Source organism: Prunus avium, chromosome 7 (genome assembly GCF_965620075.1).
Source record: "Prunus avium chromosome 7, drPruAviu1.hap1.1, whole genome shotgun sequence".
In the NCBI taxonomy this organism is placed as follows: Eukaryota; Viridiplantae; Streptophyta; class Magnoliopsida; order Rosales; family Rosaceae; genus Prunus; species Prunus avium.
This window is the reverse complement of record NC_142290.1, coordinates 5,703,650-5,721,706: the sequence shown is the minus strand read 5'-3', so window position 1 is coordinate 5,721,706 and position 18,057 is coordinate 5,703,650. Positions and strand designations below refer to the sequence as shown.

Here is an 18,057-nt window from a genome sequence, read left to right as displayed (position 1 = left end):
GTAGGACAAATTTTCATTTGCTTTTATTTTGTTGAACTTTATTGCTTGTTTGTAAACTGAAATTTTTTAGACTGCTCTGATATTGCCCATTAGGATTGATTGTAAGGCCGGATGCTTAATATATAAATTGCATGAATTTATCTGGTGCATGCTGCCTGTTGAGATGTATAATTGTGTTTTTAACATGTCGAGATTTTTGGGAATGTCCATTTTTCAAGAGAGATTGCCGAAATTTCAGTAGAAAGTCTCGTTTCTTTAGTAAGTGGACCCGGCATCAGTATGATATCAAATAATTTACAGAATTTGTCCCGGATTCCGAGGAATTTGGGGCGAGTCCTGTCAACCTCAACCACATTTTTTCTTTGCATGTATTCAAGATTAGGAAGTAGTGGGACTATATTACCTTTAGTGGTTGTGATTACTATATATGCCGAAGTCCTGTAATTGGTTTGATGCACCCAAGCAATATGAAATAAAACTATCTTCTCTCAAATATTGTTTATTGTTTTATGTGTGAGGGTCCATCACCTTCCAACACATACTGATCTACTTTGGAATCGGAGAATCTCACCAGATGATCGAAATAATGGCCATAGACAATCGGAACGGCGAAGATTGAAGGATTTAACAAGAAGCGCAGCAAATACGCAGAAGATTATGGTACATGAAAGCTCACCATCTCAAAAACTATTACAGTTGAAATTCTCTCTAGATCAAATTGACTGTTTGGCTGCCGTGATTTTGTTTTCGTGGGAAAACTACTCTCTCTCTCTCTCTCCTCTCTCTCTCTGTTATTGTATATTGAATATTTTGGGAAAGGAAGTGAGGTGTTAAACATGTGTGAAACTGTGAGAAAAGATAATAGAAAACAAACAACAATGACAATAAGGTAATAAGATTATAACCAATTTAATGCTAAAAGGAATATTTGCAGCACAACCTAGTCTAAGAACAAACTGATGGGAGCAGCTTCACGAGGAATGGAAACTCAAAAAAAAAAGGACTAGAGGAACCTTCCCGTCTCTCACCAAAAAAAAAAAAAAAATCCTGCCTAAACGTCTGTCAGAAGGGCTAGCCTTGATCAAACATTGGTAACTAAAAACTTCCATATACAGAAATAGCTCATAACCAACATGGCTGGTCGACCAGCTTCACCTTTTTCCACCAGTGTTGACTCGTGGTTTGCTCTTAACCTCAGCTTCCTGCAACCAAAGAAACATATAAACGTGCAGTCTTGAGTATTTTCAGGACATCATGAACAAAACTGTTGAAATGTATTGTCTGAATATACCTGTGGCACATGGAGGAAAATGTAGTTTTTGGCGTTAGCTGGATTATGATTTTCTGCACCCTTGCTCCAATCATAGCAAACCTGCAAACACAAGTTTGGAAAAGATCTTCGATTTCAAATTATGAGACGAAAATATGCAGAGAGTTTGGTTTTCAAGTCATATTGGCTTGTACAGAAAGCATAACCATCAATTTAAAAATGCAATCCGAGGCATTTAAATACTCTAAGATATTGTAACCATAGACCACCATTAGTCACTTGTGTACAGAAAGAAACATCATTGTACAGTGACACACAACAATAGAAAAAAGAAACAAAAGTTAAAGGGAAGCAAGTGTATAGAGCTAAGGTTTATTGGAGGTACAAATTGAGATTGCAGAAAGGCTGATCATCATTGCAAGAACTAATAGAAAAATACATCCACAAAAAGCATTGCCTGAAATTTTGGTACAACGACAATCCAAATATTCAAGGATGGTTTACTATAAAGTTATAATATAGTCGTGGGGGATTGTAGCTCCAGTGGATTTTTACCCCCAGAATCAAGCACAAAGTTTGAACCTCCCTCTGGTCTCCTTTGTACCCAGATAATAAAAGAATGCCAAAAACTAGTGTACAGTTGAATGACCTCTCATAAAGTTTGAGCTTGCCGTACTCTGTTTCCCAAAATGTAATCTAACATAACTACTTCTACTACTTTAAACCAGTTGAAGAACATGAATTGTATACATTTCTGACCCCAGATTTGGAAAAGGAAACCCAGAAAAGTTAGAATTACCGCATATGCAAATATGGAACCATCATTGTTGAATGTACTGCAAGGTATAGGTTGATTGCACCTTGACATTGCCTGAGAAATCAGAAAAGGCTGTATCAGACACCTATACACATAAAAATACATGATCAGCCATAGACCGAACATATAAACAAGGAGATAGTTGGAGAATTGGCAATGTCATGCCAGTAAAAGAATATGGGTTCTGCAGAATTAAAGACAACAAAGTAAGCCTGCCAGCTTAGCTTTTACTTATCAGAACAGAACCAATAGTTAAGAAGCACATAATACAAAGACAAAAGAAATAGAAAAATGATGTGGGAGAAACCTTTAGTCTCTGTTTGCTATCCTTATCCCAAAAATTGAAAGAACCATTAGACAAAAGAAATAGAAAAATGATGTGGGAGAAACCTTTAGTCTCTGTTTGCTATCTTTATCCCAAAAATTGAAAGAACCATCAGAACCAGCAGTAGCAAATGTGTGATGCACCTGAAACAAGGGTAACAAATAAGCTTTAAAATTACAAACAATAGTAACAGAACATGAAAACACAGATTTATCCAACATTTCTTTGAACAACCCAACAAGAACCATAATGAATGGGCAATGAATGCTGCGAAAAAAAGTTCGGACTGATCATAGAAAATATCAAAATTAGGCATTCCTAGTCATAATTCTGTAGTAAAACAAAGTACACTGATCTAAATACAGTTAAAGTTACCTCATATAATAGAACAAAATCAACTGAAATATATTTAAAGGAAACTTAAATATTTGTGCATATGCCAATAAATCCACTGATATCAAAAATCTGAAACCCTCACGATAGATAGAATAATATACAAGTCATGTAATCTTAAGGTGAGGACTGTAGCAATGATACTAAGACCATACTTATACAAAAACATCATACTCTATGAATTACAAGGTTGAAAACAATCTCAGCGATTTTTCTTAACTAGGATACTGAAACATGAGAACACTAAATTAACAAAGTGGTTTCATAAGCTTAAGGTAATCCACCAGAAGAAATACAAACATTATTAATCCCCTCATTGCATTATCCAGAATATATATATATGTTATTCTCTTATCCGGATGTCCGCACGTTATGCTATTGTAAATAGGCAGGAAAGCATGGAGGGGTAGTACAAAATACATGGCGTCCGCATGATAATAACGTCCGGATGTCCGCATAGGAGAATTTCTGTATATATATATATGAAAAATAAAAAAGGCAAAGGAATGGTAATACAAATCATACTGGATGAAAGTTCAGAGAGTTGACTGAGTATATCTCGCTGCCCTCTCTATGGCACTTAAAGGTAAAGTTTTTATTTTGTTGTTGTTCATCCAGATGATGTACGCCAACCCTCCCTTCAATAGAGCCAACCTGGTTACATCATAATATCAGAATCATAATTAGTTAACTATACAGAGAAGATAATAATTATGAAGCAAAGACCGAGTATGCATGATCTTACATCATTTTCAACAATCACAGAAGTCAAGAAAAAGAAAGTACAGTGGCAAACAGAATTGATGACAAAGAGGCACCAACTTTGAACAAACATTTGTTTAAATTTCTCCCCCTTTTTTTCTTAATCTCATTTTGAGAAATTACAATAATCTCTATGTCAAAGTCCAAGATTTTTAAATAAACTGGTCACCGCTCATATTCTTCAGATTCTTTATATCCCCTAGATAACTAAGGTTTTGCTTGTGTCTCCAGAAATTATCACATTAATCAATTGCTATTCATAAACAAGAAAGCACACCCTGAATAATTCATGTTTGGTGGAAATAATTATGCAAGAATACCATATTTTAGTTTGTCATTCTACGCAAGCTATTTGAAAAAGAGGAGAACTATATTTTCAGAGAGAACCCAAACAGAAAACTACAAGCAGAAGAGAAAATACTTACCAAGAATCCTTGCTGATCAGGAAATGCAGCAACACACCTTGTTTGATACTTGAGGGGCGAAAGAATTCTCTTGAATTCAGTCTGTTGGTGATTGGAAATAATTAAATTTAGAGGCAAAACGGAGAACGCTTATGGAGGTGATCAAATCACACAGAGAATATATCCCAGCACCATTGCAATTTATTGTGGAAAAGTGATGTACTGGAATTGAAAATTAAAAAACTAAAGAAGCTTATCCTCATAGTACTGCCAAAAAATTATTTTTTAAAAACAGCCTATATTCTCTGTGTGATTTGATCACCTTCATGAACAAAGTTACTAAATAAGTAAGCCTGATTTACTTTTTAATGTGATTTTCTTGCATGAAATTGATAAAATAAATCTAATCTGATAACTCCTAAAAATAAAATTTACCTGTGGATTCTGCAAGTTAAAAACAATCAGATTTCTGTCTGCTGTGCCAACAACCATTAGAGGGTATCTCACCGATAAAGCATAACAGCGCTCAGGTAGTTGTTGGGTATGCACTGGATTTGGCTGCCTCACATCCCAATACCTGAAGATAGGCAGAAAAGATCATACATAATAAACAGAAGACGACAAAGCTTTAGTAATTTATGAAATAAGTTTAAGGTAGAAAAACAGTACAACACATCAACAACTAGAAGAAACTTTGTTCTCAGATGAATGAGAACATTCTGTAATAAAGAAGAAAATATATGAGCAAAAAGGGTGCCAAACTGGCAGGAGCAAAGCACAACATTCTCAGTGGCCTACCTCCCATAACCTTAAATGAATTATTTTAGAAAGAATACCACACAAATTTCTGGTGTATAAATTTCAGATAGCTCAAAATACATAAGAACAAAGGCTATGTTTTACTTACTTCATAGTCTTGTCCCAGCTTCCTGTGACTAAGAGGCTCATCTCAGGGATCCAAGCAATCTCTTTAATGGGTGAATCATGCATGGCAACAGTTACTGGCTGGCCACCCAAAGGCCACATCTTAACTTGCTTGTCGCAACCTCCAGAGAACACGGTCGTTCCATCCTCTTTCCAAGTTGAGCACAAAACCTATATAGATGGATTATATTACAATGAGTATACTAAATCATGAATCACCAGCTTACAAGAAAGAAAGAAAGTAAGAAAAATTTGCAAGTTATATCACAGAATTTCCTTAAAGGACACACATTGATCCCATGTAGTCTCAAATTAAATGCACATGCTCGTACATTACTCAAAAAGGACTCTCTATCTTTTTAAATAATATTGCATAAACTACTAAATTTACTCATTTTGAAATCAGCACCAGATAACAATTGCACATGCAATTGTCCTTGACGTCTTCATTGGAAACCTAAGATCTTGCAAAAAGGTCTGACACCTACCATAATTACTATTATTATTCTGTCCTTCTACAAGTGAAGGCAGGCGATCTAGAATTTAAATTCTGAACAGGTATTTCTAACTACACCATCGCTGTGATAGAAAGTTATAATTGACTCATTGTAAGCCAGCATGTGCATATATCCATAATAATACAAGAGGTTCAAAATCAAGTTTGAGAATCGGGAAAAAAAAAAAAAAAAAGCAAGTTGGCCTAAACAATGTGCAATCAGATATGTTACCGGATGGTCATGGGATATCGCTGCCTTGGGCTGACTGGCAAGATTTGTTCCGCTCTGGAGTATCTCCCAGCATCGCACCTAAACAAGGGAACACCACCAGTCATTACTAAATCCTGACAATACACTGTTTGGTTGCGAAAGAAAGGAAATGGAAAAGAGCAGAAATTATAAATGCCCAATGTTTATCTTATTTCAGTTAACATGAATTACATAAGCAGATTGTACCCAAACAATTTATGCTAACCTCATAGCATATTGTCTTATATTCTGGGTTCCCCATAAACCACAAGTTCAATGAGATGGTCACAGAAATTCAATCAAAATCTCTACAAATAAATTTCTTAGCAAACAAACAGAACCTAAGGTTTTATAACTGATAAAAACCACAAAAAGAAAAACGAAGAAATGAAAAAGAACATGAACCTGGTTGTCCCAGGAGGTGGCGACCAGAATGTTGCTCTTTGGACTGAAACTTAGGCTTGATATGGAGTCGTTTGGAGGTTGAGCGACCTAAAAAACACACAAAATCAAACTAAATTAACTCAGAAAATAAATACATGAAAGCAAGGAATAACTGGAAGTCGATCGAATTTACCTCAAAGGACTTGTTTGGATTTGGATTTGAATTCGAATTTACATTTGCAGCAGCCATGAAACTCGACATTGAAGTTGCACTCAAGCGTGGTACAGTGACAATGGCTTGTTGTCTACTTTCAAATTTCAAAAGATAAAGAAACAGTGAGCATTCATCATACAACTAAAATCCGAAACACACACACACACACAGAGTTACCTGAGAGCAAAAGGAAGGAGAAGAAACTCAACGAAAAGTAGGAGGAGCTGATTGCTTGTTTAGCAATTCTTATCGTAGCTAAAACTTGCAGGGCCTAGGTTCGTTCAGAGACAGAGGGGGACGAGAGAGAAAGAGAGTATGGGGAGGCGGTGAGGAGAGGTTGGGATGGAGGTGGGTGGCGGTGAGGAGATGGTGGGGAAGATTGGGTGTTCGGGTTTGGGGAAGAAGGTGGGTGGGGGCGGCTTGAGATGGGTTTTTTTATTAAAAATAATAATATTTATTCAATAACTTTTCATTATTTGTTTTTCACTCCAGGTGGCACAATATGAGTAATGAGCGAGCCCATTAATTGCCACGTCAGTATTTAACAAAAATTTGACGATCAGACTTTCGCATGCATGAAACTTGTACGAAAAAATTGACATGAAAAAGAAATCTTTGGGTTGTAAATGCTTAAATTTGGTAAACTTCTCAATGATAAAGTGAAATTTATATCTTACCAAACGAACGACCTCCTGGGTACCTTAATGGTAAGAGCAACTTCACCCATTTGCCCTTAGCCATGGCAAGGGGGAGCTAGGGCAGCCACTATTCACGTGTGAATAGTAGTTGCCCTTGCAAATAGTATTTTGTGTTTCCACCCGTTGCTATAGCTAAGGGCAGTTACTATTCATTTTTTTGTTTTTTTCACAAATTTTTTTACCTCAATAATTAATTCGGATAATATTTTCGGGTTCCTACGTGTCAAGACTATTCATAATCGGATAAAATTTCCGGATAAGATTTTTGTGTTCAAATTTCGGATGAATTTCAAAATTCAAATTTCAGATAAATTTGGGTTCAAATTTCAGATAAATTTCAAATTTCAAATTTCGGATGAATTTCAAATTTCAGATAAGATTTTCATCCAATCAAATCAAGCCACATGGCATCTCTATCTAGCCAAAATTTTCTATAAATCCAGAGGCTAAGCTCATACCTCTCACACCACATCTTTCTATATTTTCATTTCTGAGAGTTTAGAATTCATACTCCATTCTCAAATGGAAGATTTTAGGAGATGTTTGGAGAGGCAAGAGCGAGAAACAAATGAGAGAAGGCGTAGAGCAGATGAAAGAAATATGTTGCAGAGAGAAGAAGATGAACAAGTTGTCATAGCAGTGGCTATGCTTGATGAAGAGAACCAAGGTCGCCGCCGTGGTTCAGAAGTTGGCCGTCGCCGGAATGTGGACAGACATAGGCAATCTCGGGGTAAGAATCTTGTAGAAGATTATTTTATCCCAACTTGTTTGTACTTTGATGTTGATTTTCGAAGGCGATATAGAATGCAACCCCATTTGTTCAATAAAGTCATGCATGATATTTGCAATTATGATGCATACTTTGTTCAAAAGTGTGATGCTGCTGGGGTTGTCGGACTTCTTTCGGAGCAAAAACTTACAGCTGTTATACGAATGTTGGCGTATGGAGCATCTGCTGATCAGGTGGATGAGATTTCCCGGATGGGGAAGTCCACTATGTTGGAGGCCTTGGTAAGATTTTGTGATGCAGTTAAAACTCTGTACACTAGGGACTACCTGCGCAGACCTGCTCCCAGGGACCTCCAACGGCTTCTACAAAAAGCCGAATCTCGAGGATTTCCAGGAATGATTGGTAGCATCGACTGCATGCACTGGCAATGGAAGAATTGCCCAACTGCTTGGCAAGGTGATTACGGAAATAGAAAAGGCCAAAAAAGTATCATCCTTGAAGTCGTTGCTGGCTTCGACACATGGGTTTGGCATGCCTTCTTTGGAGTAGCTGGATCCCAAAATGACCTCAACGTGCTGGGTCAATCCCCGGTCTTCAACGATGTTTTGAGCGGCCAAGGCCCCAATATCACCTATCAAGTCAACAATACAGTCTACCAGACGGGGTATTATCTAGCTGACGGCATCTACCCGAGGTGGACCACATTTGTCAAATCCATTCCGAATCCCCGATCCCAAAAGCAAAAATTATTTGCTACCTATCAAGAAAAATACAGGAAAGATGTCGAAAGGTGTTTTGGCATCCTTCAAGCTCGGTGGTTGATTATTCGAGGTGCAGCCCGTATGTTTGATGAGGAGGTCCTTAGAAGCATTATGATGACGTGCATCATCCTCCATAATATGATTGTGGAGGATGAGTATGATTATGAAGCTACAGAGGTCTACGAACCGGATCCCATGAACACGGCCTTGACACGAATTTATGAAAGGCCCATGGGGCCAAGTGGAGAACCATTTGAGCCGGATTCGTTGGTTAGGGATGGTCGTTTCATGACCCGTATGATAGATCGATATACAGAGATGCAATCTTCGTATATTCATGAAAGGCGTCAACTTGACTTGATGGAGCATCTATGGGCGGTGAAAGGCAATGAAGAATAGATGCTTTGGTTAGGTTTTATTTATTTATGGTTTGGTTGTGTTGTTTTTTATTTATTATGCTTTGGTTGTGGTTTATTTTTATTATTGTGCCTTGTTTGTAGTTTTTGTTTTTATTATTTATTATGCTTTGGTTGTGGTTTTTCCTTTAAATTATGTTTTGTTTGATGTATGGAATATGTTGAATAAAAAGGTATTTTATTGAATGCTTTGTTTATTAAATAAAGAAAGCCAATACAAGTCATTAAGAATTACTACTACTAAAATAAAATACATGAATTACAAGAACTTTAATAGAAAACATGAAAAATACAAATACATAAAAGGTATGCCAACTAATTTAATGGTTTTGATCATTTAACCAATCCGTGTTGCTAGGCCCATCATACCGGAAAAGTTTTCTTCTCATAACATCCCTTCGTTCTAGCTTCCAAAATTGTTTTGTTTCAGGGGACATATGGCTTGTATCCATCGTCATGGTTTCCCGATCCGTTTTGTCCATCTCTTTTTTCCGCAAATACTCCCTTTCTTGTGCATATTGTGCTTGCATTGCCATCTCGTTGTCTTGGCGTTTCAGCTCCATTTCAACTCTTATGGCGCTCTGCCTTGCAATTTCCTCCAAAATTTTTGATGTATTACTACTCGAATTACCCCCTTTCTTTGCCTTCACAACCTTTCGGCCAATGGGCCTCGGCTCCTTTTCGATGGGTGAGTCTTGACTCATAGGGGAATCGATAGGTGAATCCGATGTCATTGAATCACGAAGTGGCGTCTCGTTTAACATAACGGCGAGACCCGTGGGAATTATTCTGAAGCGTTTGCAATTTTTCACCACGTCCCAACATTCATGATGGTTGAAACTTTTTTTGCCTTGCCCAATTGCACCAAACCACATCTGTGCTTGAATAATCTATTTAAAATAAAATAATGGACATGCAAGAAATATTTAAAATATATTGGATATGCAAAAAACAAAAAAAAAAATTAATGGACATGCAAGAAATATTTAAAATATATTGGATATGCAAGTAACAAAAAAAAAAAAATGGAAATGCAATTAACCTTACAAATATATTGGAAGTGCAAGAAATATTAACAAAATATTGAATATGCAAGAAATATTAACAAAATATTGAAAATGCAATAAACATAATATATATATATATATATATTAAACTTAATAAAACTCAAATTACAAAATACTTACCTCGTTACTAAGATTTTCCCCACTTCTATGGTTGTCCATCGCTTTGGCCAAGGCATCCCTCCATTTTCCGAACTCTTTATTGAGAATTTTCCACCTATTAGACAATGCCATTTCCGTACGAGTCGACCCCGGAATTTTTTCACAAAATTCGGCATGAATTTTTTTCCACATATGAAAAAATTTCATCTCATTGCCTGTCACAGGACAATGACAAATTTGGAGCCAAGCCTCACATAAGGAAACATCTTCCATGGTGCTCCATGCCCCTCCGGTTTCGATAGAAGAAGCCATAAATATAAGAAATAAAAATACAATTTGAATGAGAGGAAAATGTTGAGTAAAGAGTGAATAATAGTAGAAGTAGAAGAAAATGTATGAGGATTGGTGTTGAAAGTGAAGGGTATTGAAAGGTATTTATAGGAAAAAAAAATCAGAATATTTTGGTATTTTTTTTTTAAAAATTCAATTTTTTTTCATAATTTTATTGCCAAAAAAATGCCAGCCGTTGGATTGTAGGAGAGAAGCAGATCGGAGCGCCCAGGGCTTGACAGCTGGCTTCTACCCGTTGGAGCTGGCGTAGGGCTGACGTCAGTGTACGCAAGTTCAAATTTTTTTTACCGTTGCCGCGTGCATTGCATGCGCCAACGGTAAAAAAAATTTGAAGCCGCGAGCTGACGTCGCACGCACGTCAGCAGCCCTCGGTTTGGGTCTCGGGCGAAACTGGCCTTCGGGCCAGCCCGTGTTGGTGGGTCCCACTCCCCCCCCCCCCCCCCCCCCCCGGGCCTGGGCTCCTCGCTGGAGCCTCTTTTTTTTTTTGCCTCCCCCCAGCCCTGGGCTCAGCTCCTTGGTGGAGTTGCTCTAAAGAATGACGTTTATTAGTTAATGGGCACTTGGACTCCTGGGTACCCACCCAGTCAAAAAATGGAGTGCTTCTTTGGTACTTTAAAGTAGGGATGGGCATCAAAACCGAAATACCGAATCATCCCGAAACTATGTCAAACCGTGCCAATTTCATGCCATCCCGTTTGGTGTTGACGTGTAAACAGGATGATACCGTGTCATCCCGTTACTCTTTGGCACAACATCGATTTCACATTTATGATCCCGGTTAGTGTCATACCGTACCGAACATTAAATTAGTTTTATTAATCCTAATTTAATTTTAGTTCCACCCCTACTCTCTTCCACAGATATTTCGTCGACTCATCTTTCTCTTTGTTTTAATTCTTCTCTTCTCCTTTCTCCAGTCGCGATTTGAAGCCGTAATTCCCAAATCCTCATGAACATTCATATAAGTTCATATGCATGTTCTTGGTGTTCTTGATGTTCTTGTTATGGGATCTTTTTGATCCATAAGTTAGGTGGCTAATTTTGATGATTGTATTTAGTGGATTTTTCCACCAAAATAGGTCAAAAGATGTTGATGGTGTTTTATTATAAAATTAAAAGTTTTTCAAAAATGTTTCCACTCAATAAACATTTACCCACCACACTAAAATTAATAAGATTACTTTGGTGAGTGTGTGGGGCTATCTAGATTTATATTATGATGATTTGATATAAAATACAAAAGTTGATCATTTTATTCATATCACTATTTATTTACCTACCACACTAAAATTAATTTTGATTACTTTGGTGAGTGTGGTTGGCCTACCTAGTCACATTCATGATTATTCACCTTGTTGGAATAATCATGATCACCATTTTGTGTTAAACAAATGCATGCATTAACCCCACACCCTAGTGGATCAACTTTGGATCCATTATTAATTGATGAATAATTTTGGACTTGCAATATATGATAAATGTAACTATGTCCAAAAGATTTCCACAATTACTTTTGCTATTGTAGTAAAACGTTTTCACTCCATGGTAAATTTATTTTGAATATGGTTACCACTTGAATTAAACCCACATATGTATGCAACCCAAGAGCATGTATTTACATTGCTAGTTTAATTGTTTAAAGCGTTTAAATAATTAAAGGATGGTTATGGACTTAGACCAAACAATTGAGCTATGTGATTGGCCGCTTATTGGATATGTATTCGATTTTGATTGGCTATGTAATAATGAAATGGCTTTCATGCCTAATTTATTTGGCTATGTAATAATGAAATGGCTTTCATGCCTAATTTATTTTTTATGCGCGCGTAATTAAAATGAATCACCTTCCAAGACCATGATCCAACATGGTGGCTCGTGTTGGATCAACAAGAAAGTCCATAATCATCCTATAAGCCCAATGCAATTTGAATGTTCGGTAATGACAATAATTAACAAATTAGTAGCACCATGTATTCTCGCTATCTTAAGCAAATGGTTTCTAAAATATTTAGTGGGAGTATTATGTGCTACTAATATGTTGCATTGGGAACCATTTAATGAGATTAGATAGGTAATTTTAACAGGATTAAAATTAGATTAAAATGAGACCAAATTAACTACCCTCAAAGCAATATTAAGTTGATAAGCGAAATGGCATTTTGAATGCTATTTTGTGGCCTTCCACCATGGTAGTCTCTTATTGGGTGGCACATTTACACTTTGTTGTACCTCAGTGAGGCAACATCCAGTACTTGTAACCATCCAAGGGAAGCCTATTACACATACTTGATGTAGTGCGGATAGATAACGAGTGTGGCCAACAAATCGTTAGGTTGAGGTCATGCTTGAAACCCTATACCCACAAGCATGGTGGGAATAACTTAACTAAGACGAACGAAACCAACAAACTGTTAGGTTGAGGTCTAGTTCTCTAGAGGCCATAGTGATGGGTATTCACATGAATGATGTGATTGGATAAGAGTATCCTCTCATTAGTAAGATAGCAATCCAACAAACTGTTAGGTTGAGGAAAACTATATGAAATTGAGACTCCCATCCCCACTAAGAGTTTCAATGGAAACTCTCGGATTTCAAGAGGGATATGAAATTTGCCAAAAATAGTGGGAGCTACCATCATGACTTAAAGACCCTAAGTTTTTGGTAGAAGATTAATCTAAATTAAAATTTGTTTACGTTGTTGCAGAATTTCAAATGGCCGTTAAAAACCCAATCTCATCGATACTTAACAATTACATCCTTGATGGCACGAACTATCCGGGTTGGCTTCGCAAAATGAAACTTGTCCTTAAAATGGATGAGCTTTAGTAATGCATGTATAAAACTTGCTCTTGGAGCATCATTGGAGGATGTATGTGTGTCTTCATTTATTTAATCCCTGTCGAAGTTAGAATAATATAACAATATCTAGACTATAAATATTTTACTACATACAATGGCTTGAATAATAACTCTTAAAAAAACAAACTATGAGCTCATACTTATAATGATAAGAATATTAAACATTTCTATGGTATAATCACTTATTCATACATATTCTTGTGCAATTGCATATGCTATTCTTCATAAGCTCTTCGAGAGTCTAATTCTCATAACTTTAAACATTTGGATACGTTGCAACGTTTTGAATTCGAATTCAATCAAAGTACTCTCTGAGGCAATTTATTCATTTCAAGTTAATTGAGTACTTACACTGAGCTTCAGGCTCTACACTGAGCGTCAGGCTCTACACTGAGCGTCAGGCTCTATACTAAGCTTCGGGCTCTTTTCTCTTCTTCTAGATTTCTTTGTGCAATTTATATATTGCATGGCACGTTATATCTCTTAGAATTTATTCCTTTGTATTCTTCAGGAAAATTTCTTCTGGCGATATGTTTTATACACTTTATAATCTTTATAGATTTCTCATTTCAAATTCCTTTATTAAATCAGGGGAAGCCTTTGTAAACTCTTCAAGAGTTCTAATAAAATTCTTTATATATATACTGCAATGATGGTAAACTCATTTCCAAAATTTGGATTATTTATATATATCTCCTTAGATATTCATTAAGTCGATTATACCATATTCTTCCATAATACTTTAATCCACACAATGATCATTACAAGCCATCATATTTTTAAATCATTTGCTTCAGGCATTTTGAATTCTTCAGGAATTTTCATACACATGAATTTTCCATAAATATGCATAACATAGCTGCATATGTTTACCATCATAATCCCATGTCTTTACTGGGAAACGTTGTGCCACATCGTCAAGTGATTTATTTCACTTCATTTTAAACACCAATTTACAACATGTACATTTTCATATCCTTTTGGTGTTTTTATCTATAGGTTCAATCATTGCACTTTTTTCAGGAAATTTTCAACTGTACTGGACTGCCTCTTCCAGTTGGCCAATCTTTATTTACATTTGTCGACAATTATAACAAGTGGTGCAATATCATTATGTATAGCCCTTGATAACTTTAAGTACGTACTATAAACCAATTTATCATCAATTCGTGATCCCACAATTCTCATGTGCATGCGCATGCATAATTTATAAGCATCTCATTGCTTTCATTATTTTCTGGTACCAGTGCCATTTTAAAGGCTTTCATTGTCACTTCATGTACAAATATCTCTTCTAAGATATAGAACTTATAGAATGTGGATCATAACCTCTTCTAGAGCGTTATTTTAAATAGGGCTTAAACTTTGCAATTAATCTCCACTTCTGAGGAGTTTGGAACCTATAGATATGTCATGCTTCAGGCATCCGACATGTTTATCTGTCATGCTTCAAGCATCCGACATCTTTATCTGTCATGCTTCAGGCATCCAACATATTACTCATTAGTAGTCAATTACTATGCGTTTGTATGTGCTTGAACTTCTGGCATTTGACTTATAGTCTTTTTCTGTCTTAATATGCTTCTAGCATTTATCTTTTATGCCAATTTGTTATAAACATATTCCATAATCATTCACGTCGTTCTTTGTTCTTTCAGGAACAACCAATTCTCCCCCTAACGACGGGAATTTTTCCTCATCAAAATGATACCAAGTGTGTCATTAGTAGTGTCCTTCAGAGACAAAGATGCATATAAAATAAACAAGGTAACATAGTGCAGAATCTTCAGGTTTGCTTAATATGATCATTGTATCAAGAGGTGATTCAAAAGAACATGATTAAGAACAACTTTCTAAAAGTAAGATAATAATTAAACTGATGTGAAATAAATAGTTGAAACTTCTGGTTCTCAATGACAAGTGATGTGAAATTTATCAGAGAATCTCTGGTTCTCAATGACAAGTGATAGGGAAAATGCTTATAATGTAAAAGCAAACTCACAACAATCTATAAAAAGTGTGAGGCTTACAAATTTCCTTTGATCATTAGGATGTAGAGAGGTTACATGAAGAACATGAAATATACTGGAGAGATTCATGTTATGATGGAAACGTACCATGCTTCATGTTCTGATGATATATCATCCATATTCTGATCCATGAAGCATATGGATTTTCCTCTTCTATCATATGTGAGAGAGGCATATATGTTTAGATCGGAACATACCATGTTCCATATTCTGATCCATGAAGCATGTGGATCTCTTATTCCTCTCTTCTATCATAATTTGACCCAGAAGCCCGGTGAACGAGGTTGATTCATGATCAAACAACTACTTTAATAGAGTAGTGGATCATGATCAAAGATAATCTTGCTTCTGAAGGTCTTGATCAAAGATAATCTTGCTTCCAAGGAAATCTGTAGGATTCCTGAGCATGCTAAGTACTGTTGAGAGAACTCAGGTTGATATCTCATCCTTTGTTTAGAAAGCAACAACAAAGGGTATTTTGAAACTGTCTAATAGTAGGGAATATATATAGCAGAAATAAAATAGGTAGCTTAAATGTAAACCATACGTTAGTCTCTAATCAATAAGATTACTTTTCATAAAATTCTCAATAAGACAATCCGGAATTTATGCAAAGAGTAAAACGATAAGAATTGAATCCTTTTTATACATAAAAATATCTCAAAGGTCGGATCGAATACCTTATCATGGTTGACAAGCTTGAGTGGGCAGAATAGATTTTGTGGAACAAGAAGTCTAATTATATGGATGGTTGTCAGTTACTCACTTATATATATGATGCTTACAATGCACGGTTCATCAGTAGAATACGTTTCCTACTTTCTGCCATTACTTAAGTGGTTTATTTCCACATCTTCTCCTCAAAAATGTCTTCCTATCCTCAAAATAATTTTGATTTGAATACTGCTCCCAAGGAGCAAATAGTGTTAGCACTGAGATCAGATAGTGATGTTGTCAATGACTCTCTGGTCGCCGGCATGCAGTATGCTGCATCAGTGACCAACTTGGGACAACGACTGCTGGCCAGAGCACAAGAGGTGCAGGCACTTAGATCTCAACTCATAATACTGCGTAGAAGGCTGACTGAGGCTAATCAAAGACTTAGAAGACTGGAGAAAAGTAATAAAGATTTAGAAGAACTTGTTTCTGTGTTGCAAGTTCATGAGGAGAATGAGGAACACAAGGATTCTCCTATAGATGCCCAAATATTAGGCATTTAAATATTTTAGCAACTCTGAGTATGTAATAATTCTCCTTTGTAATATAGAACTTCAAGTTCCAATTTTCATAGTATCCACTTAAGCCTTTAAATCATATGAACTCCAAGTTCAAACATGTGGACACTTGTGTGGATGCACTCAAAACTTTTGAGGATTTATGAAATATTGAGATCCATGAGCGTCCAGCTCAGGTCATATTTCATACCAAAATATGGGGAGTTTTAATTCATCCTGTGGGGTGTTGATTGTGGCAAAATCATTCTTTGCTAAATTCATCAACTTCTTATACCAAAGAAACATGTGGTATGTGATTTCTTGCAATGATACCTCAAGGTTTATCCATTAATTGTTAGAACCTTTAAGTTCTTTGACATTGTTTAGATTCTGATCTTCAGGCCAAAATCATATATGGACATCCTTGGAATTTCATGTTCACATTTCGGGACTTCAGACTCTTTCATAATTATCCATGTTATGAGGAACTTCTGGCATCTCATTTAATTGCTCTTTTATGAGTTTAAGGAACTACAGGTCCCCTTTTGTATATAGTAATGGTTCACCCAAAAATGATTACTATTCATGTATAATACATTTGCCAGTATATTTACTATTCATGCAAGGAGCTTCAGGTCCTAGTTTACATGTCAATGATTTTTGGGTCCAATCATATTTTCACAAATATAATTCCAAAGAGACTGCCAGCTCTCATTTTATTTTATTATTAAAGATCTTCAGGTTCTTAATGTAGTATGATGGGGATCAAGGAACGTCAGGTTCCAATTTCTTGCATGATATACAATTCATCATAATGAACTTGTAAAATAAATTCTCAAAATAAATATTACTTGTATGGACGATAAACCCGCACCACACTTTAAATAAAAATAAATGTGCAGTAAAATAAATTCATAAAGTAAATTGCTTGCTGTATGGGCGTTAATTCCGCACCATACTTTAAATAAAAATAAATGTACGATAAAATAAATGTGCTTGTATGGGTACTAATTCTACTCCATACTATAAATAAGAATAAATAAATGTGGGGATAAAATCGCCACTTAATATAAAAGGATCTTCTGGCCTTTTTTTAGATTTACATGAAATTAGGGACTTCTAGCCCTTCATTAGTTATATTAAGGATCAAGATCTTCGGGTCTTAAGTTCCTTTTTATTTCAGCTCGCACATGGAGTTTAACCAATATTATCTTTCCTTATAAATGTGAACCATATATAATAAATGGACAGTGATTGCTTCTGGCAATCATGGTTTCACTAATATCCATATACCAATATATTATTAACCTAAGGTATATAAGTTTGGTTTTGTGCAACTTTTTCCACCCATTTTTCGGTGGGTTCTCAACATCAATTGGAAATAGTATAATTAATTCATTATACTAATATACATAAACTGCAAAATGGAATATTGTTGGAGGATGTCACGTTTGCTTGTCTCCCTAAGCCAATTTCTCTTCACCTGAAACCAATATAGCTAAACATGTAATGACATAAAATATTATTGTACTACATGAAAATGTTGAAAACTCACCATTTGCGCATAGAGGGATTCGAACCTCTTCAGCTACG

General features: G+C 35.9%; 1 protein-coding gene across 3 annotated transcripts; it reads right to left on the bottom strand.

Moving 5' to 3' along the window:
- Positions 1 to 879: 879 nt before the first annotated feature.
- LOC110755528 (protein RAE1-like) lies at positions 880 to 6,677 on the bottom strand. Of its 3 annotated transcripts, none has more exons than XM_021956758.2 (12): positions 6,417 to 6,677; positions 6,219 to 6,333; positions 6,047 to 6,133; positions 5,624 to 5,701; positions 4,879 to 5,066; positions 4,407 to 4,548; positions 3,993 to 4,073; positions 3,331 to 3,459; positions 2,478 to 2,555; positions 2,070 to 2,141; positions 1,292 to 1,372; positions 880 to 1,202 (listed from the first exon to the last, which is right to left on the bottom strand). In XM_021956758.2, exons 2-12 carry the CDS (start codon positions 6,285 to 6,287, stop codon positions 1,152 to 1,154), a joined length of 1,056 nt encoding a protein of 351 aa, XP_021812450.1. In that variant the 5' UTR covers positions 6,288 to 6,333; positions 6,417 to 6,677; the 3' UTR covers positions 880 to 1,151. The 3 variants fall into 3 exon arrangements, 2 of the variants coding, with proteins under 2 accessions (XP_021812450.1, XP_021812449.1); XM_021956757.2 differs by having other exon boundaries at positions 6,219 to 6,330; XR_015825835.1 differs by having other exon boundaries at positions 1,143 to 1,202; positions 2,070 to 2,172; positions 6,219 to 6,330.
- Positions 6,678 to 18,057: the final 11,380 nt, after the last annotated feature.

What these genes read in the sequence shown, in the direction of transcription:
- LOC110755528 (XM_021956758.2), bottom strand. Translation starts at nt 6,287, where the DNA reads ATGTCGAGTTTCATGGCTGCTGCAAATGTAAATTCGAATTCAAATCCA. An exon ending in ATCCAAACAAGTCCTTTGAG is followed by an intron (nt 6,134 to 6,218) that starts GTAAATTCGATC and finishes TGTGTTTTTTAG; the next exon opens with GTCGCTCAACCTCCAAACGA. An exon ending in AGCTGGGACAAGACTATGAA is followed by an intron (nt 4,549 to 4,878) that starts GTAAGTAAAACA and finishes GCCTATCTTCAG; the next exon opens with GTATTGGGATGTGAGGCAGC.